Source organism: Zonotrichia albicollis, chromosome 12, assembly GCF_047830755.1.
Source record: "Zonotrichia albicollis isolate bZonAlb1 chromosome 12, bZonAlb1.hap1, whole genome shotgun sequence".
Lineage (NCBI taxonomy): Eukaryota > Metazoa > Chordata > Aves > Passeriformes > Passerellidae > Zonotrichia > Zonotrichia albicollis.
Genome location: NC_133830.1, coordinates 19,161,454 through 19,183,589, shown reverse-complemented (window position 1 = coordinate 19,183,589; position 22,136 = coordinate 19,161,454). Strand labels below are relative to the sequence as shown.

The window sequence follows — 22,136 nt, the reverse complement described above, 5'->3', positions numbered from 1 at the left end:
CACAAATGGAGAAGAACAGACAGGGGAGCTGTGCTGTAAAACACAAAGCTTGAGCAGATGGCACAGAAGGAGTTATCACTGCAGGGCACACTCTGCATTATTCACTTCAACAGGAGCAAATCATCCCAAACTCATCCCAAACTTCCCCCACCAGCACTGCTGAGGAACACAAGCAGCTGGATTTTCAGCAGCATGGCTTTTATTGATACATATTGATCACCACCACTCAAACTACACTATCAGATTATTTCAGTCATTGTAACAGCTCATTTCACCAGAAAAGTAACTGCTGGTTTAAGTGGCAAAATGAGAAAGTAACTTTGTGTCATAGATCTTATTACTTTGTATGTGTAATAGATCTTATTACTTTGCACTGTCCTACCCTGGCCAGGGATTTAGGAATATTTTGAATCTGACATCCACATTTGTTATTTCAGAAATCTCTTTTTATAGAGGTTACACTGTCCTTGCCAGAATCAGAGGTATAAAATAAAGGCTGTATCCTGAATATTTTAGTGCTAGAGAAATGCCTATATGATAAAGGAGCATGATGAAATTATCTGGTTAGATTATTCAGGAAAATCTCATTTAAAATCTCTTTGCATTAATGCATGACTTGGGGAAGGCTGAGTGCTATGAATTCTAGAGAACTCCACCATGAATATCAAATACAGACAATTTAAAAAGAAAACACTGATTTAGAAGAGCTACATTTGGACTAGCTGATGGCTGTCAGTCCCTTCCCACTGCACTGTTTTATTCTACAAGAAGAATGCATCAGGTTTTTAAACATGGCATTGTAGTTTTCCTCTTCAGGAAATTAATTTTATAAAAATTAACCACGTTCTATCAGATTTCAAAGTTGCAGGTCTAATCCTCACCAGGGGACAGGAGAAATTTTTTCTTTATGGGCTGTTTTGAGATTTTAATTTAAGGAACTTTTTTCCATTGTTATTGATCCTATGCTGGCAAATAAGTACAAATACATAACTGCACATGCTGCTCTAGTAAAATTTATGTGGTTTTTTGTATCAATCCTTAGAGCACTGTGAGTCACAGACTCCCAGGGAATGAAAAAGAATTTGATTAAGGCAGCCTGAATGTGGGTTCCAGAGTGATTGCTCAGGAAATTACCCTCTGCACCAGCTGAGATGGGTCTGAAGGCAGGCTGGGGTCTGCACTGCAACATTTCATTTGGGTTTTATTCATCTTGGAGAGGGAAAGTCCAATGTGTTGCCTCGAAATGATGTTACTCTGATTTCAGCAGCTTTTATAGGGTTGAGGGAATCTCTGGGGAGCATCAGGGGTAGTTTGGAGGGGTGTGCACCACCCTCAGATCCTGCTGGCTCCTGCAGCCTCGGGCGCACGAACAAGGAGGTCTCAGATCTGCACCAGCCTTGGGAGGTGAGGAAATCCAGAGGGTCCATGGAAGATGCACCTGCCAGAGGCAATTAAATAATAATTGCAATTATTACAATAATTGCAATTATTATTTAAAACTAAACAGGCAAAACCTAACAACTGTGAGGAGTTGCAGACCCTTGGAAAGCTTGCAGTGATTGCCTAGTAAATGTCTTTGGAGCTGGCATCTCAGGGATGTTGAGATTTTTCTACATTTTCTTCTGCAATAATGTAGTGACATGAGGAGTCAACAAGAGCAGCACCAGCACTGTGGATTCTCTTCCCTGGTTTTGGAAACAAATGCAATTCTTGCAGAAGTAACAGGCCCCAGATGCGACTGCTCTGCTGGGGTACCAAGGGAGGGAAGGCTCAGGGAACAATCCTGCAATTGTCTCCATCTGCAGCCATGGGTTAGCAGCACAGAGCAGACACAGGAGAGAAGCAGCTCTTGTTTAACAGCAATTGCATCAGGAAATTCAGAATATTCAACTGAATAAGAGCAGACTGTCCGTGGCAAATTGCACACAACAAGAAAAAACAATTTCCTAGAATCTTGCTCAGTCTTGGTGGGAAAGCACAGCCACTGAAAGATCTCCACAGAATCCCATTGTCTGGGCCTGACAAAGGGCTGGATACAAGGAGCTCCTTTGGAATAAAGGCAGGCCTGGAAGCTCTGCTGCAGGCCAGGGTTTTGTTCAACCCTCTCCCAAACATTAGTGATACACTCCAGAGCCACCTTTGATCCTGCATGGCCTTTCCAGGAACTGAATAAACAGGGGTTTGAAGGGAACTAATTTGGAATATTGGGAACTTACATCGTGTCTCTTCTGCTCTGCCGTGGATCCAAGGGCTGAATTCTCCTGATTCTGATAAATGTGTTTTACAATTCCTTAAGCAGGTGCCAGCACTCTCACCATGAGGTGCTCACACCTGGATGCTGCCTGAGGCACTGGGGCACGAGTGGTGAAAAGTCATCTCAAACAGATTGCATGTGGAATAAATAGCCTTGATTTCTGTTCCTAATAATGTGTTTGGGTTTTAACTGGAGATCTGGGAATGATCTGGTATTTTAAACAAATGTTTCTGCTAGAAAATCAAATTTATGCACCAGTTGGGTTTTTTCCCTGGCTTTGGCCCTTCATCAGATCTGGAGCCTGTTACTTCTCAAAGCAGCATTAATAATGGCCCTCACATCTGAAAGTATGGTTCTTTCTGCTCCCAGAGGGATGAGAGCCCTGAAAACAAGCAGGATTTATCCTGACTCCCCCAGCTCTGGGCAGGATCAATGCAGTTCAATGAGCCTTTGCTAATGCAAAGCAGCCTCGTGCATGCTCCAGGGATGCTGTCATTAATCCTTGGAGGACACAAACCTACAGCTGGCTCCCTTTACTGCCAGCAGCTCACTTTAACTACCCTCCAGAAATACCATGTTTCATGTATTCTGCCCTGCTGGAGGAATGTCCAGCCCAAAAGGCAGGCAGGGCATGGTCAGTGCCACCTTCAGCTGTTCTTGCCAGGCTGGTTTGAAAATGCACCTCTGAAAATGCTCTCCCAGGGCCCCTCTCAGATCCTGAACCCCAGGGCACATCACAGGGAGCAGCCATTCATTCCTGCAGTGAAAAACTGCACTGAGTGCGCCCACAGCAATCAGGAGCACTTTGAAGAACCATCAGTGATGGTTTGGAGGGAGAAGGGTGCTCTGCTGATAAATCTCAGGCTGAACAATATTGCACTTTGCACAGACTGTATTGATTTTTTTTCCCCATTTAGGGGCATCTACAGAAACCAAAACCAAGAAATATCTACATTCCAAAGCCCTGCTGCTGTTTTTTTAAGTCTCTCTCATATGAAACAGTCTCTTGGCAAACACCAGTGCTTCCAGCAGTTCCAGCTGGAGCAGCAGAGCAAGGCCAGCAGGGCTTTCTTGTGGCCCTGAGCTGAAAGGAGCCCAGAACTGAGCAGCACATCCCTGCTGGTTGTGCTCTGGCCTCAAAGGGACCCTCTCACATCTCCAAAGCCTTCTGTGCTCGCTCTGATGGAAACTTCAAAAAGTACAATATGAAATGTTTCCCTGTTCTGGGGTGTTGCCTTTAAAAATCCAACCAACAGCGTTTGCCAGCTGAGTGGAGTGGATAAAACAGATTTTGTTTCAGATGCTTTTGCATTGTGAGGATTTTGAGATTTTATTTCATGTATCTCTTGAAATACAATGTGTCTAATTACTAAAGCCTAGCTGTGGAACTCAGAAACATCCTCTGCTTTCATTTTTTGCCATTTTCTGTATCAGAAACGAGCACAGAATGTATTATCCCTAAGTTCTCAAATGCAAACAACACACTGTGAAGGCCAAATCCATCTTCTCCTTTCTGATGTTGGGCTTTATGAAATAAAGCAAGTGACAGTAAAAGGAAGTCAAATTTCCTTTGAAGGATTTACAAATGTAAGAGTTTCTCCGCTCAGAATTGTCATTCCACATGCTGTATCCCGATTTTTGATGGGCATGTGTCACCTACCTTACACTCACAGCCCAAGATTCCCAATGCAGCCATGTTATGGTTTAGGGCAAATTTGGGAGAAAACTGGAACATTTTTCTAGTGTGACTAGACTTGCTTTTAAGATGGAGAGTTACAAATTCCCCCTCCCTTTTCAGTACTCACAGTAAAGTCTATAACAATTCCATCACATCTAGAACGTTCTGAGAGTTTGAAGATGGATCAGAAAGATCATTACAAAACCTCTAGAAGGTTTTAACTAACAAATATTTCTGCATATCAGATTTTGTCAAATGTTATCCTGACCTGTCTTCCCTTCTAGTGCATAAATCTCAGGATTTGAAACTGAAGGTCAAAAAGCCAAGGGAAAAGATGAAGTCTCATACTGGGGGCAAGAGGAACAGAATCAGCCTGAGAAAGTTTGGGATCCTGTCCAAGATTGAGAGAGATGGGAAGTTTTCCAAAAGGGTTGCCCAGGGCAGTAAAGTGAAAATAGAAAATATGGTGTAATAGAAAATAGAAAATATGGTGTAAAAACCAGGTTACAGAAATTTCAGTGCTGGTCACCTACTGTCAACTACAATGAAAAGTTAAATATATAAACACCTGAGATTTTGAATCCTGTTGCAGCCCTGTGATGTTATTAATCACTGTTTTTACATAAGATAACACCGCTGGTATCACCTAGTGCTTCAAACAACCACATTTATTTTAAGTCTTCCTCCTCACAGAAAGCTTCTGAGGACTGCTTCCTGTTTTTCATACAGATTTCCCTCTCTTCCTGTGGAAATCTATTGAGGAAGCTCTCTGAAAACAAGAGGAAGTATCTGTTTCTAAGTACCTGTGAGAGTGTCCAAGGGAAGAGGGTCTTTGCCCCCTGTGGGCTCCTGGGGCTGCTCGTGATGGGGAGCATGATGTGTCCCCCCAAAAAAGCTCCAACCCCTCACACACAGCTGGGATCCCCAATGGAGAGGCTCTAATAATGAGAGGAAAACTGCAATTAAGCATTGGCTTAATTTTTATTTTTTTTTTAAGAGGGAGAAGCAAAGAACCAAAGCCTTTTGTTAAAATATTATTGACTTTGAAAACAGGAATCCTGTTTACCCAACTTCCCCATGAGGAATTTTCATGTACCTATGACCATCTCTCTCCTTCACCTCATTTAGGAGCTCTGCACTGCAGCCACATAATTAGAGCTAAACTCTAATTAAACTGAGTTTATGTCAATGAGATGTCATTGGCTAAAATGATGCACCTAAGTGTTCTGCTAGGGAAGAGTCTATGTAAATTTAAACTCAGATCTAAGTTTAAGTGACTTTGTTGATGAATGCAGTGCAAACCTGCTTGGGCTGGGGCTCATCAAAGAAAGGGGAGGTGCTGCTGAGACAGGCAGAGGTGCGGCATGGAGAAGGGAAGTGAGCCAGAGTGCTGAACACTGGCAGAAATCAGTTCTTACACCCAGGGAGCAGCTAAAATGGTCACATTACACTCCTGCCAGTGGCTTTTGACCTCCCAGTAATGTTTCTTATTCAACCATATCAGCCACAAAAGACAAAATAAAAGCTGCCATAACTGCTGCCAAAGCACAGGATCCTAATGCATTATCCTAATAAATGATGAATCACTAGGCAGCATTTTCTGATCTTTAGGAACTGGCAAATAACTTATAAATATTTGCAAAGGAACATAATTGACCCTGAGATTGGCTCAGTTGCTCAGAGCATAGCGTTAATAATGCCAAGATTGTGGATTTGATCCACCCATGGGCCATTCACTTAACATTGAGCCTTGGGAGTTCAGAACATTCTGAGTTCTGTGAATCAATTCAGGAGTTACTTTTCAGTCACCTACCAGAACAATATTTCAAGAAGGCAAGGAAAGGTTGCTCTCAGAAAACTTTAAAAAATTCAAAAGTCATCAAGCTAGCAGGCACAGAGGTGGGATTGAAGGAACATGCAGAATTCCAGAGTCTCTGGTGGAGAGCAGCACTCTGAAGCTCTGAGGATGTTTTTGCAAAGCAGCAAACAGGGTGAGGTAATTGTTGTTGCTTCCTGATGCAGGATCTGAGGAGTGGAAGCTGCTGTCTCTGACACCTCAGCTCAGCTCTCCTGGGGAGCCTGCAGGCACCAAAACCCCTTTGCACAGCTCCTGAGAAACACCCAGCTTGGATTTAGAGCTGCTCACAGCCCCTCCCTCACACATTCCTGTCAGGTTTTCCCAAACTCAGGAAGACCCTGTCAGAAATAACTCACAGCCAGCTGAGGGCACAGTGTTTGCTGTTAAATGAGCCATCTTCTCTCCTGTCACTCCAGATCCACGAGGCTCTAAATCTGGGAGGTGCTGAAATAAATCCTGAAGGAATTTACGTGCCAGTAAGCAGGAGCTCTGAGTCTGTGCCACACTCAGGCATAGCTGCAGTTTTAAAGACATCAGAAAGAGCTCTGAGTGGAATTCTACAGGATCTTCACCCAGCTGTTAAATAGTCTGTTAGGAAGAACACTTCTGAAGACACTAAAAGGCTCCCTGGACATTTGATTTTTACTGCCATCCACTGCAGCACCCAGGAGATAAGGGAAGGATTCCTGGGGATTAAACAGCACAGGTCTACGTGAAGGAACACACGAGGTGAGGGCTGTTACACAAGGAAATGATCACAGGAGCCCAGCTCTGCTTCCCCTGGCCTCAATGATTTATGTCAAGTGCCTTGGTTAGAGCTGTCAGTGCTCAGAACACCACAGGATTTTAGTTATTCATTTTTTTCATTGTAGGCTTTCAAGCATCTTTCTGTAAAATCCAAGTCAAGAAAGACGGATTTCTCGAAATGTGAGTTTGAAAAGCAGGAAGGACAAAGAGAATGTATCCAGGCAATTCTGGCACGGGCGTGTGGGGTGAGGCTGTGTTTGCTCCCACATGCCTCTGTTGCTGTTCCTTGTGGGCTGGGCTCAAAGCCCACCTCAAACAATCATTGTGCACCCTCAGTTCCATCATGGGTGCACAAAGGTTGGTGCTGCCTCCAGAGTGCTCAAAGCCACCCCAGGAGGGACAGCAAGGCACAGCCCTGCTGTGTGTGACAGCACCATCCCAACATGCAGGGAGATGGAAAGGTTTGCAAGAAAACATTTCTAGAGGCTGGTGATTCTGGCAAGAAAATGAAAATCATCAGCCAAGAAACTGGAAACCTCCCAGAACTGTAACCATTAGAGTTGAAGTTATAAATGTGCTTTAGAACTGCCCATATAAAGCCAGGATATTTAGTGATCTTTATTATAGCCACTAAAAATTAATGATTTTAAACATTTATCTTTAATACCTGACAGATATTTAAAGCTATTTAAAAGCTGAGATGAAGCGTCTGGATTGATCACAGAAAGTTCATTAATTGGATTTCTGTTGGGGAGGAGCTCACAGCACCAACCAGAGAGAGCTGAATTCAGAAAACCTGCACAGACACTCAGCTCCAGCGTGAAAACAAAATCTCAGCTGTAAATGAATAGTCATAAATAATTCTAAAATGTGCACACCTGAAGTCTCTAATTCCCACAGGGAGTAAGCCAAATCTGAAACCATTCTGAGTTCCCTGAACTCTTGACAGCTTAGGTAAAATAGCACAAAAATAAAAATCACAGCTCATTTTGGTTAAAAACCACAAATCTTACACTTTGAAAATAAAGTGTAGCTCTGAGTATAACTACACTCAGGGCAATGTACACACACAGCTGTTTGATCTGCTCCAAGGAAGTCTCTAAAAGAGACCAGTTAAAAGTCTGTGAATGACAAGTTAATAATTCCTCAGAGTTATTTTCTGACCAGTCAGGAATTATTCAAGCCCAAGATTTGCTCAGCACCAGAAGCAGGTGGGTTTTCCTGCAGCTCCATGTTTCCATAACAATACAGCAGAGCCAATTAAAAGCCAATTAGTCATGGACATTACTTTGAGGTCCAGTGCTTTGCAAACTCTCCCCTCGGCAGTGCTGCTGCCCATTGTGCTGGGGACAAAGGCTCTGCCGTGAATGGGGGCTGTTTCCCTGTCTCCATGGAAGCCTTGCCACGCTCACCCCACACAAACCTTCCCCCTCTGATCTTTGCCCCAAACAAATGTGCTGTTTATTCACTCTGCTTCTCATTTATGGAGACCCATTTGATGCTGTATGAATAGCAATGAGGAGAGAATTAAACCTGTGTTTGAGAAGCAGTGAGGATCCCTGCTTCCAGCTCCTCCTCGAGTCCCTTTCACCCACACCTGCTGGAAAAGATTTCCATGATACTTTAAAAATTCTTCATTAAAATCTTAACCACTGCAATAAATATTCACTGAAATATCCTCATCTGTGTTATGTGAACTAACTCTAGAATCTGAAACCCAAGCAATCTGAATTACACTGCAGCTCAAAACTGAGAGCAATCTGCTCAGACACCAACTGTGGTGCTCAAGAAATTGTAAAGGATTCCTGTAGAGTACCAGAAAATCAGCACATTTCAGGAAAGTAAAATGCAGTATCACTGTGCAGGGGAATATCCCCCAGGTCTGAAGCTCTGTGATGTTTCTCAGAGCTCTTGGTCTGAATGTCCAGGCTTTACAGTGCATTTTATTTGTGCACCACTCCAGAATTATTTTTTCCAGAACTGATTATGGGGATTGGTGTTTCCCTTGGCTTTCAGGAAATCCAGTTGTTGCTGAGCTGAATAACACCATAAATTGCAAATGAAGTAAGTAATTCGTTTTTAATGCAGTCAGCCCTACCCAAGGGGGTAAAGCAAGTGCTGGCTTCTCAGCAAGGCTGAGCTCAGCTTCTCCCCTACAGATGTTTTCAAATAGTGACTTCTGTGGTTAAATTCATCATCTTGTTTACTCCTTACGGTTTCACAGGCAATAAGGGAGCTACCATTGGTGTGGCTCCTCAGGAGCAGCTGAGTTAAACAAAAGCTCTGCAATTCTGGTCTCAGCTGCTCTGTCCCTGCAGCCAAAGTCCCCTCCCAGCTGCAGCTGGAGCCCTTGGCAGGCAGCACAGGATTTGTACAGAAAGCTTGCATGATACAACTTGTGTCAGCAGGACCCACCTGCTAAGCGGTTTAGCTCTCATTTTTGCTATTTAACATGTTAAATAAAGGAAATATTCAATATTCACCAGACCAAAACTAACCTACAGAAGAATTTGGAGGGAATTCGGCACCTTTGAGGACTCCTATTCCTCAGTTACATTATTTGATCTGTGTCCCGTCCCTTGGAAGCCATTCCCTTAAAAACACGTAAGTGTGATGTCCTGCCATTGACCTCAGACAAAGACAATCCCAAAGGAGGCTGTCAGCAATGACACCCATTAGAGACACTCCTCACCTGCAAGCCCCTGGTTTCCAGGTGTGCCACCATTCCTGGATCATTCCTTTTGACTGCTCAGGCTCTGACTCTGCTCCATCCCATCACTCACAGGACCTGGATCCAACTCTCTGCCATGTCTGAGCCCACGGGACTGGGTGCAGGTCCCTGTGGCCACAGTGACCACTCCACAGATGTTCCCTAGAAGTCTTGGACCTGACCTAAAAGTTACAGGCACTGTTCAGCTCTTCTTATCACAGGAGAGGTGAAACCCACCTTCCTTTGGCTGTCAGGGAAGTCACCTCAGGCAGCCCTTGGGATCAATGGCCCTGTTCTTCATCCAGTCCCAGCAGCTGCATCCCACCAAAGCCATGCTGGGCGCATCTTGGTTTTCCAAATTTCCTGCACACCAGCCGCACTCTGGCGTGGAAGAGGTTTTACAGCAACCTCTGTGAGCCATTGAGAAGTTTGCTAAGAGGATCCATGTTTACTCCTGAAAGAATTTCCTACCAAGGTTGTTGACATAGAAACCAAGGAAGAAAGAAGGATAAATAAGGGAAACTTGTAACTGCTTATTCCAATAAGCACTTTGCTTGTCTCTTGTGACCAGTGAGTGAAGTGTAAAGTTATGAGCTTTGTAAGAATGTAGAACAAGCATGAATAAAAACAGGGTTTGAAGCCTTCTGGAAATGGAGTGTGTTGCTTTGTACTGTCTCTGTCTCAGCTACGACCCTCTGGCCTCTTTTGCAGGTCGGAACTGGAGCGATGCCAGCTGGCTCAGCAGAGCAGCCCCCAGAAGCAGCATCAGGAGCAGCAGAGCAGCCCTGAGCAGCAGCAGAAGCATCAGGAGCAGCATCAGGAGCAGGAGGCAGCAGCCGTGCCTGGGAGCACCTGCAGAGTGTCCATGGCACCACCGGGCACCACCGACCACGGTACCGACCCCAGCCCCAAACACTGCCTGGCCTCTCTCATCTCTGGTGCAGCAGCAGCAAAACCACCAGAGAGGTCAAGGCACCACACCACAAACCAGTCCTAGAGAGTCTTGAAATCCCAGACCTAGGCAAAACCTCATAGCCCAGATTTCCGCTCCTCACTCCCCACATAATTCTGTGTTTAATGAAAGACTGAACTTATCACTTAGAACTATGATTTAAAACTGCTTTTTTCCACATGACTCATCCTACCAAAACTTTTTTCCTGGCTTCAAAATATAAAGATTTCATTTCTTTGTAAAGAAAAATGCAGAACCTCAGCGAAAATAATTTCCAAGGAAACAATTTGCAGTTAATATTCTGTACAGCCACGTTCCTTGGAAACATCCTGGCTGCTCCAGTGACTCTGGACAAGCCCAAACTGTTTAGCACATGTAGCCCCAACAGCTGCCACAACACTGCACGCTTTGGCTTCCCTGCAGTGATTTATCTTTTTGGGCACATCCAGTTCAAAGACCACAAAAGCACTTATCTGACAATGATTCTGAATTACAAGGCACCTTTACTGCAGGCTGGAGAGCTGTTTGTTGTGACAAAAAATTGGATTTTAGGTGTGTGTTGAGTGGAGCTAGCAAGCAGCTGCTTGGGAATGTTAAAAACAGTGACAAGTAAATACAATTAACATTGTAGCATGTTCTTCACCTGGCTAAACTTAGAAAGCAAACTTGCTTTTACAAATGTTTTTATCAAATCACACACTTTGCCAGCTCAGAGTTTCCACATAAAATTACACTACCTGTATTTCAAGAACAAGCAGCTTTTTAGCAAAATGTTTTCATACAAATAAATCATGGGGTCATAGATTCTAAAATAGGGGGAAATGCTCCATCAAGCAAAATAAGATTAGTTAGGCAGAAAAACTAATACAGAGAGATCAACAAGTAAAAAAAACTGTGTCCTTGAACAGTAATTGTCCCCCACAACTGATCCTTCACACTTATCCTCACCTTACCTCAAGGAAAGAAGAGAGTTGAGATAAACAGCTCCAAGTTACCCACAAGAAAGCAAAGAAAGTTTCAAGACTCTTAAAATGAGGATCTTGGCTGCAGCTGCCTGTGGTGGTTTTGTGTCACTTCTGTAAATGCCTCTCATGCAGAGCCAGTACACTGTACACTGCCTCAGCCCCTTCCCAGGCTGCTGGGCACCTGCTCGGGGCTTCAGGCTCTCACTTTGTTCTGGCTCAGGCTGGGGGTGTAGCTGGGTAATGGAATTATTTACCAATATAGCCAGATGGGTTGTGCCTGGGCTTGTCCAGCCCTTGCTGCTTGGCCAAAGGCGGCAGCTGTGGTGGCCTCACCTCAGAGACACCTTTGGCTGGCTGGATGTGCGGCGGTTTCACCTCAGAGACACCTCTGGCTAGCTGGATATTGCAGCTGGGTGCTTGCAGGCAAGTCCAGGCTTGCAGGAGCTCAGGTTTCCCTCTGCTGGAGAAGCTTCAAGGCAAGGCAAAGGAAAGGAGTCGGTTCCGATAGATGGTTTTGATCCAGAGCTTTATTCCTGGCACACAGGCCACTGAACTCCTCCAACCGTGAAAATAAAGATAGTGTAAAAAGTAATCTCACCCCTAAGAAGTTGCAGCTGGGCCAATTACCAAAGATTGGGAACAGGCCTGGCTTTAACAGGCCACAGCTGTAACCAGTGAGAAGAGTGGTTGCTGTTCCTTTTAACCCTGGGGAGAGGGAAGGGATAAGGATCCCACCAGGCAGGTACAGGGTGGGGGGAGTGTCAGGGGACAAATGACACCTGGATGGCCCAAAGTCCCCCAGGGCTGAAAGGCATCTTTTGAGCTTTGCCAGTCACTTGATGCCCTTTCTGGAATGCCAGGATTGACAGACAGCACTCAGCAGGGGTCAGGGTGGGGAAAGGAGAGGTGATTGGCACACCTGGGGAAATCTACAGAGAGAAACCTGAGGTATCTGAGGCAAACCACGACATCACACTGGGTTGTTGGGGTGCTGCTGAGGGCTGCCTGTCTCCCTGCAGAGGAGCAGCTCTGTCGCTCTGTGGAGGGCCAGGCCGCCTCAGACGAAGAGGAGGAGGAGGAGCAGTGGCCAGGGCACCGCGCTCCCCAGCTGGGCCACAGGAGGAGGATCCTGGCCAAGCTCCCTTGCTGTGGCAGTGGGTAAGTTTAATTCCTTAATTAATGCCATTTGAGCCCTTTGCAAAGGTCATTTCACAACCTGTGGCTGCAGTCAGGAGCCTTGTGCCCATCCTGTGTGGCACGTGGGGAGCAGACAGCTGGAGAGTCCTCCCCTAAGCCCTAATTAGTGTCAGACACTCATTTGTGACCTGTGCTGCCAAGAATGCCACGGGAAAACTGGTTTTAACAAACACAGGCCTCTATTGTGAGGTCTCACTAACTCTTTTCTCTTAATGATGTGTGTAGATGTGATGAAAAGGCGTGGAGAAAGCTGCTGTCCTACCTGGAGACCAGCAGCACTGAGGGGAAGGACCCTGTGGAGCTCCTGGGGACAATCTCCCCCCTCACAGAGCAGCCAGAACTCAAGGGCCACCAAGAGAGAAAACTGGAAACAAGCATGGAAGAGGTAACAGGTGCCAAGCAGAGTGTGAAAGAGCTGTTTATGCATCTTTGGGGAGCTGCATCTGTGTTTGTGTTTTATTCTGGCCATTCTGCTCTCTGTTGCTGATGTTTCTCATTGTGCTGTAGTTTGTCAGCTCAGACATCTCCTGCTCGCCTCCAACACCTGCATTTCTACTCTGGTTCCTACCCAAAACTGCCTTTGGAGGATGAGAGGTACCCCAGGCCCTTCAAATACTGTCCTTGATTTACTGAGGTTCTCCAGCTGTGGATGAAGCACTCCCCATATCCTCAGGCATCCAACGCCTCTGGGAGCAGGATAACTTTTCTGTAAATCCCTCAGGCTGGCTGAGACTCCTTGTTTTGGAGTAAATTGTCCCATTTACTCTCTGTCTTTTTATTGAGCTTAGACTGACATATTTATGTCATAAATATAATATATAAGTCTAATATAATAAAATATGAATAAAATTAGTTCTGCAGCATGTCCAGCTCCCCTTGAGCAGAGGTTATAACCACATTATTTAAAGTGCTGTGTCCCAGCAGTCCTGTGTGAGCTCACTATTTAAATTCTGCAGACTTCAGCCCCTGATGGGCACAGAAGTGCCAGCAATCTTTCTGTAGAACAAAAATAGTGCATTGCCCTGGTCTGCTTTCTCCTGTGCTTGTTCAGTATTTTATACCCCATCTTTAAACAAAGCAGAAAGCTTCTAGTAGTTTTGGAAGGATTTTGTGAATCAGTGAAATATTTGAAGTGAGGGTGAAGTATTCAGCTTCTATACATGTTGCCATCCTTTGTGTTTTAACAGCGTTTCATATCATTTTCTCCATTGACTAACTTACTTGTTAGGGGGAAAAAAAAAATTAAAGCCAGAATAAAATCCTGTTTCAGCCTTACACAATTTGCAGTATTCAATGGCAATTTATCCTTGCAATATTCTTTAGAGAAACACAAAAGTTTCTTCTCTACTGCTTAGCATCAGTCCACAGGAAAAAAAATACCTGCAGGTAGTGCCAGTTTTCTTCTCCTTTTTACCCATTCTGAGGTGCTCATCTTCTTCTGCAGCATCATACTGCCCTCTTTTTCATCTCTGCTGATGGATATTAGTTCTGCGCAGCTTGTCTGGAAAAGCACCATTATCAACAGATTAATACAAAATTCCAGAAGAAAAATGGAATCTGTTGCTCTTGATTTAGAGGCAAGCAGGGAGGTGAAGGAGACACAGCGCCAACTCAATGTGACATGAATTAAATTGCAGTAGGATTGATCATGTTGAGCCTGTTAGGAAATTTGTTCTTAAGCCCTTTTATATTAGCCAGCAGTTATAGGGGAGGAATTTGCTGCTACAAAACAGACAAGTAATAAAAAATTCCTGTCAAAAAGGTGACTCCCCTTGTAATCAACAGAAAGCAAATAGGAAGACTGAGAAATGCTCTCTCTCAAGCACCTTGCAAATAAATATATTGGCTTAATAAATAAACCACCAACACCTTCTCTGAGGCTGACAAAAGTGCTTTACACATGGCTGTATTTGCTTCAGTTTGTACCTGCTCAGTGTGGAAAATCAGAAAATAACAACATGGCTAACAAGCAAGGGCCTCAGCAGGCAAGTGAAGGGCAGCACTCTCAAATACTGATGAATAATTGCTCCACCTGAGGCTTGTAAAACCAGAGTTTGAGAGAGTTCTGAGATTTGTCATGTCTAGAAAGTTCTACTTTCCAACAGGCAAACACTTATAAATAGCTCCTCCTGAAGACAGGGTGGTGACCTGGGGATGATAGATGAGGAAAACATGAGTTCTAAAGTCTAAAAATAAAGTCTTATGCTGCCAAGTGTAGTGTTACAAAGAAATGCCAATTATTTTCTATATGAGCTCGCATGCAAGCTGCCAGCTTAATTAAAAAGGCAATTAGTTTATGAACTGCCATGCAGGGTCAAAGGAGAAGTTCATCCCAACATCTGGAGAAAAGCAAGGAGAAACAGGGGAGAGGTTGTTACTCTTGGTGTTCCTCACCTGGTCCCCACTGCACCAGGGACAGAGACATCTTCCTGTCTCACTGAGTGTACAGATGGTTGCTAGGAAGGAGCTGCAAGACAAAGAATGATTGTGCTGGGGGCACACAAATTAGTTTTGCTCTATAGAGGACAACGGGAATGCAAAAGGGGAGAAGGCTGACATAGCAATGTTAGTATTGAAGTATAAAATATGTAATAAATGTAATATTTAAAATTCCCAAATGAGCTGCCTGTACCCAGTAATGAATGAGCTCCCATTGTGCACAAGAGCAAAGCCCTGCTTTCCTAACAACCCCTGATATCTCACTTTATGTAGCACATTAGAGAAATGGACTTCCCTTCAAGTGAATCTCCTGGAGTGAGCCCCATTTACCACAAAAGGGGGAAACCTCAGCTTTGCAATGCTTGGGCAAGAAAGGAAAAGCTCCAGTGCCTTCAGTTTGCTGTGTTTTGTGCAGATGAAGGGCCCGTGGGTCGGGGAGCTGCAGCAGAAGATGGAGGAGACAGAAGTGCTGAAGATGGAGCTGCAGATGCTGGAGACAGAGAGGGTTCGGCTGTCCCTGGTGGAAGAGAAGCTCCTGGATGTTCTGCAGCTTCTCCAACAGCTCCGAGGCTTGGTATGGTGAGAAAGCATTCCTGGGACTGAAAACTGGGCTTTGGAGTCCCTTCCAAACTGAGAAAATGTTCATCCCTTCTAGGAAGTACAGAATCCTTTACAGCAGGACAGGATTTTACAGATGTGTGCCCTGGGAGCTGCCTGGTGGCTGCCGAAAGCTTTCAGACCCCTTTGAATCTCCTGGGAGCTGAATCTTCAAGCTCATTACCCTCTAAGCCAAAATTGAGGGCAAACGAGGAAAACAGAGGAGTCAGCAATCAGGAAGATTCCAGAATATGTATTTTTCCTTCTAGGACAGGACCTTTGATTAATTGCATGCTAATGTAACTCTGAGTCAGCATTAAAGAGGTAAAACTGCCAGGGGAGCTTAGCAAGAATCCCCATAATCCCTGATGGGAGGTACCCAAGACAAAAGAGACCCATCAGAACCTGTGGGTTTAGGTGTCACTTCCCCGGCACATTGACCTTTGTGTCTGAAATATCTCATTCCCAACAGAACCTGCCACCTACAAGTGACTGCCCAAAGGCACACACACATGCTGACAGGGCTAATAAAACCTCACACAGTGCTGCTGAGGCCATGTAAAATCCTCACACTGCTTCCCACTCTGCCCCAGTCCCCATTGGGGGCTCCAGGCAGGAGCCAGGGCCAGCTCTGCCTGGAGGTAGCAGCATCTTCCTCCCAGAATTGCTCCCTTCCATTTGCACTTCTTGAAGTTTTAGCAAGAACAACCTGTCCCTGCAGCTACTCAGGGCTCTCTAAGTGCTAATTAAACTGATTGCCAGACCATCTCCCAGAAAGCACACCAGTGTCTTGACAGCAAATGAGGACAGTTTGCTTTCCCAGGCTCATTATGTAATGTCCCACCAGATTTCATATGTAAAACCATCACTGAGAGAGACCATCCAGATCCTGCGTAGTTTTTACAGTGCTCTCACTTTGGCTAATGTTTATTACATCTCAGATCCAGCCCTGCCACAGGACCTGGTGGTGTTTTGCTCTGTCCTTCAGTTGGGCCTGAGAGGACCCTTCCTAAAACAACACCACCAGGTCCAGTTCCCCTTCCCACAGACCTGGCAGAGGACTCAAAGAGCTTCTGCTCTGCTTGCCCTCCTTGCCACCTACAGTTGTTTAAGCACAAGCTCTAGAAAATTCTGTATTTCCTGCTGAATAATTGTTATTTCTCTTTCCACAGCCATATTAAGGAATTACAACCCCCTACAAACTGTCTGAGCAGGGTCAAAGATCAAATGCTTGAAAATAAAGCAAATATCAAGTCTTGTGTTAATCAGGATTCAGTGGCATTTTGGTTTAGTTTCCAAATGCAAATACCCTGCACACAGGTTTTGTTGCATATCTGTGAGCTGCTGAAGGAGACATTGGTGCCATCATTTTGTTTTGTTTTTTGCAGAACATATCGAAGCGAGCCCTGGGGAAAATCCTGCTGAGCACTTTGGAATCCTGTTGTGACCCCCAGCCTGGTAAGAAAAGAAATCACATCTAAAGAACCATGTTCTTTGGGGACAAACATTGGGTAGGAAAAGGATATTTCCAATCCTGGGGTACAGGCTGGCAAGAAGGAGGTAGCTTGCAAGAAGAATACCTATAGAAAGTGATGCTTTCTAGTCTGTGATGCATCCAAACCACACCCAGGGTGCTTTTTTAGTGAAAATTTAATTAAAATTTGGCCTTAGGGGGATAATTCAGTGTCCTACAAATATTTTTAGGGTTTCATTGATACGAGAAAGTGGAGAAATTACCAAGTATGTAATGCAGCTGTTTTCAGGTTTGCTATCCCAGTGTGTTGGGTTCCTCTGCTGCAACACAAGATTTACCCACCAGAACAGTTCTGTGCAGAAACCAGCTCAAACCTGCACTCCTCTAATAACATCACTTCATGATCCTGGTGTAAAAATTAAACCTGCAAGCTCCTGTCCTTGCCTGTGGTGTGGAGCTGCCTTTGCAGGAGCCGTGCAGGGATCATGGTCCCAGGGCTTTGCTTTGATTACTTTGTTCCTATTAGCAGGGCATTTGTACTTCCCTGCAAGGAATGAACATCCTGTCCCAGGAACATGGTTTGGAGGGGCTTTAATAGGCAGGCAGCAAAGACTCGATTAGAAAAGACCAGATGTGGCCTGGGGGCTGGGTTTTGGAGAATATTATTTACAGGGATTTAGGGAGAACAGCATGGGAACCCTTTGGGGTTTGCAGTTTCAAAGGCTGTTTTTCCTTGTGCCCAGCAATCCAGGGCACAGGCAGCCCAGAGCCAAGCTCTGCTCTTCAGCTGCAGAGGAAGCAGAGAAAAGAGGGCAAAGACAGACTTTTGTAGGCTCCAGGACACCAATACAGACAGAAACCACAGCTGAGCCATGGGTGTGATGTTCTCCTGGGAGAAGAGGAGACTTTTTGGATCCACAGCACAATGTCCAGAATTATCTGTCAATTATCCAGCACAGGAACAGGGACGCCAAGGTGTGGGAATTGGAAAAATGGAAACTTCCACAGATACTGAAGGGTTTGAGCTGCACCCTTGGAAGAAGCTTGGGTTGATGTAAAAATACAATACACAGACATTAAGCAGAAAAATTATAAACTTATATTTCTACAGTTGTAAGAATGTGCCTTAAGTAAGTGAGCAGCTGTACTGCTGAGATGGTGAAGGGTTTGTAGTGTAGGGCTGGGGCTGTGTGGAGTGAGCTGAGAGTTCAGATTTATAACAGAAGCATTTGTGTGCATGTGAGACAGAAGCCATTGGACAAAAGTATCCACAGTGCGGCAGAAGTGAGTAAAGGTGATGGGTTAGAAAAGCAAAATAAACCTGTGGCAGCTGTCATTGGGTGAGAAAGTTCTGTATTGCCTTGGAACAAAGAACTTGTGACTGCCCTTGAGCTATGGCCCAGTGCTTGCTCCTCTAAAACCTCACAGCCCCTGAGACTGATGTTTGTCTGAGCTATAAATCATTTTTAGCCTGAAAGAAGTCCCATCCTTTCATTACTAGCAGTGACAATAATACCAAGGGATGCTGCTCAAAGCTCCTCCCTTTGTATGAGCAGCACAGCTCAGCTCCCCTAAACTCCAAGGGCTGCTCTCTGTGCATTCTGCATCACCACTGCCATGCACAGCTCACCTTCTCTGCTTCCCACTGTCTGCCTGTGCACCTGGGGAGGCTTCAGCAGCTTTCCCAGTTTGTAATCAAACATTTTTCTTTCCCAAGTCTTGGTAATCAAATCAAATCTTTTTTCTCTGACAAGCCAAAGTGGTTGGTTGGGTTGGCAATGGTGATATGAAATAGTCTTTATTCACACAAGTACATGAGACCTCAGTGGGCAGGGGATGAAGCAAGAAGAAACCAAAGAAGACAGCTGAACCCAGATTTACTCAGTTTTTTCGGACAAGAATTCATTATTTGTTCACAAAATTTAGACATTTTATGACAACCACTTGAAAGGGCACCTATGAAGAAAAGAGCCTGTTATAATTGTGAAACTGCAACTTGCTGACTTTGTTCAAATGCTCATGTTTGCCATTTGCTTTCCCAAGGCAAAGCCCAGCTGTTGGAAGTGCTGGACACCCTTCAGCAGGAGCTGGCAGCCTGTGAACTCTTGCACAAGCAGCCCTTGGAGCAGGCACAGAGCCCACGGTCCCTGTCCAACACCCTGGTGATCTCCTGCTGAGCCCAGGCAGCCCCAGGACAGCTGGAAGGAGGAAGGAGGAACATTTGTCCAGCTCAGCCATGCCTGGACTGGCCAGGAGCAAGCAGTGACCCAAGGGAGGAGCAGCAGCCCTGGGTGGGCACAGCCCTGCCTTACCTGGGCTGCAGAGCCCAGCCCTGGGATGCCCCTGGCACTGGACTGGCACCAAGCTGTGCCCATCACCCTCACCTGACCCACATGGATTTACAGCTCTGCAAAACTGGGACTGGACTGGCACCAGACTGTGCCCACCACCCTCACCTGACCCACATGGATTTACAGCCCTGGCTATGCAGGGGCTGGGCACAGTTTTCAGCCTTTGTGGAAGCCCCACTCCAAAGCCAAGACTGTGTTACCCCTGGATTTGTTATCCCTTCCCCTACAGGTGACAAACTGAATGATAAACACACCCAGGAGTGTGTCCAAGCAGTGCAGGCTTTAAGGGCTCTGTGTTTCTCACTCAATTATTCACCTTATTTAACTCTGAAGCTAGATTTTTTTATTACTCTGATGAATCTTATATTTGCAATTATAGAGATGCCTTAGGAATATGCAGCAGCCTTTCCTGACAACAGTCAGATTTTACATAAGAAGTTAAATTTAAGTGCTTGAAAAAGGTCCAAAGCAATCTTGTTCCCAGGCTCTCAGGGAAAGGAAGGGCTGTAAAATTCACTTTGCTGTCATTCTGTGTTAGCAAACAACTCGTGCAGTGCACAAGTGAGTTCTAAATTTTAATTTCTCTCAGTGCAGCTGCAGAGACACAAAATCAGGCCCCACGTGGAGGCCAATTAATGTAAAGAGCTGGGTCTAATCATGGTGCTATGGAATGTTTTAATCAGCAGTAAAATAATTCCTGGGGCAAAAGTAAAAAAAAAATAGATTTCTTCCAAGGTGTTTTGCTGTGTCATTTACCTGCCAAACAGGGGCAGAGTTCCTAAAAGAGCCAGCTGAATTTATGTTGCTGGAAAGATGCACTGTGGATCTTTGAAGAATGTGATTTGCCTGAGATGAAATAAGATCATTCAACTGTATGTGTATTAATTTTTCCCAGGAAAAAGGTTTTCATACAGGAATAAGGTCCACAATGCAAGCTGGGGAATAAAATTTCCATTCCTTTCCACATTGTGTGGCTCACACACACCTCCACTGAAAATTGCGGCACCTTTGAGCCACATTGGGAACAAAAATTTGTATTATTTTAATTTCATTTTAAAGGGGGGAACAAAAGGTGTTATGCAAACAATGAAACAAACTCTGTTCAATCGTGTTTTACCTCATTGGGGTTTTTTTGTATTTTGGGGTTTTTTTGTGGTTTAGCAGAGGAAGATTGTAAGAATAGATATATATTGTTAAGTTACATTTTTCTTAAAGATACATTAGACAGGACATATATACATAGAATAATATTCACCCTCTAAGAAAGAAAACTATCTCCTAATGCTAAATATATTACTAACAAAATACCAGAGCATAATATACTGTTAGTGAGTATATACTGAGGGACATGCTAGGATTATATCCTACAGAAACAGCCTCTAGCTGTTCCACAGGCAAAAGTTTAAATGAGCAGAAATCAGATCCCTGCTTGGCTTCATTTGCTAAAAATCCCAACAAGTATCAGCTTTTGTTGTGTGCAGCTCTCTGACTTTCCCAGGAATATGACAGAGGTGTAAAGAGGGGAAATGCCAGGAAATGAGGAAATAAACCTGGTCTGTGTGTTCAGGAGCAGGATTCTAATGCAGGCACACACCTGGCTCTGGATCCTCATTTACTGCAGAGTTCTTGCAGCATTTGGGTTTGTCACCATCTGGACCCTTTCTCCTGTTCCCATGTCCCCAAACCTGGCAGTCTATTTCTCACACACTCACTTTTAGTTTATTAATTTTCTCTTAAACCTGCAAACTGGCCCTTGAAGGAAGCTTGGGTATTTTCTCCCCTGACCTCCACCATGAAGTTTTTGGTTTTTTTCCACAAATGGTTTGACTTCATCCTCAATGTCCCTTCCCCTCCCAATGCCCTCCTCAGTTCCCATTTGGCAAATTTCTCCTTGGGTAACCTCTGAGGGCTTCACACTTCTAGCACAAATGGCATTTTTCAAGGAGAGTTTCCTCTTCCCATGATTTTTTTGTTTATAGGGGTCATTAACTATTAGCAAATTAAAGGCCACCTAATCTTTAAAGTTGTTTGATAATTGTCCCATTTATTTTTGAAGCTGTCTCTAGAGTATTTGGCAGTGAGGACTCATCCCAGATGTTACTCTGAGTCACAGAATTTCTGCAGCAGATCAGAGTGGCCTTGTCCAGCCAGAGCTGCTCCAAGGGATTCAGTGCATCTGTGCTCACTTTGGGAGGAAAAAACCCTGCAATTCAAACTCCTCCCTTCCATGATGCTGTCCTTCATCTGTACATGGGGATGGGAGGAGCTGGGACTAGGAGGAAAGGAGCACTTTTAACATAAAAATGGAATAAAATGGAATTGCTCAGTGTGAGAGTGACACTAAACCTTTACAGGGTGCATGTGACATGTGGCATTACCAGCCACAGGGCCTCTCTCAGATTTATAATTTCATGGAGTTTAAGACACAATCCTTTGGTATTTACACAGTCTTATTTTCTTAATAATTTTATGTATAATTTCCCAAAGTACAAAAGCTATACAGTGTGTTTCCTAGTGTGAAATTAAATTAAAATCATCCTTATGTCCTTAATTACACTTTACTTTCAAAAGACTGGGCTTTTCAGAGGTCTTGGGTTTCTGTTCTTCTTTTCTGTCTCTTCTTTCTGCCTCAGCATGCCAAAAAAACTCAACTGCATTTTGCCTCCCCAACTTCTTTCAGATTACCTCGAGGCTGAAATCATCACAGCCCAAACCTGGACTGAGGTACCCACAGAATAGCTCAGCTTAGCAGACCAAAACCTCCTTGTTTTATGCAGCTCACTCATTTCTTCATTTAGAAGGGGAGTCTGAATTACAGTAAACTTCCCTGAAATGAGACTCATTCCTTAAATGACATTATTTCCCAAAATGTTTCTATTTTCTGAACTGTGACAATTTCAGACTCTGTCTGAAA

The 22,136-nt window shown here is 44.5% G+C and overlaps 1 protein-coding gene across 4 annotated transcripts in view; it reads left to right on the top strand.

The window, feature by feature from the left end:
• The window catches only part of EFCC1 (EF-hand and coiled-coil domain containing 1), a 38,929-nt gene extending 17,165 nt beyond the window's left edge, over positions 1-21,764 (top strand). Inside the window, exons 3-8 of one of the 4 annotated variants that reach the window (XR_012582259.1) lie at positions 9,959-10,140; positions 12,184-12,322; positions 12,587-12,746; positions 15,216-15,379; positions 16,786-16,855; positions 18,915-18,961. Coding sequence is in view for 3 of the 4 variants with exons in the window: in XM_074550162.1 (XP_074406263.1) it covers positions 9,959-10,140; positions 12,184-12,322; positions 12,587-12,753; positions 15,216-15,379; positions 16,786-16,855; positions 18,915-19,048 (856 nt within the window). In the remaining variant the exon portion in view is untranslated. Of the gene's footprint in view, positions 1-9,958; positions 10,141-12,183; positions 12,323-12,586; positions 12,754-15,215; positions 15,380-16,785; positions 16,856-18,914 lie in introns of all 4 variants that reach the window. The other 3 variants (XM_074550162.1, XM_074550163.1, XM_074550164.1) reach the window with 3 other exon arrangements.
• Positions 21,765-22,136: the final 372 nt, after the last annotated feature.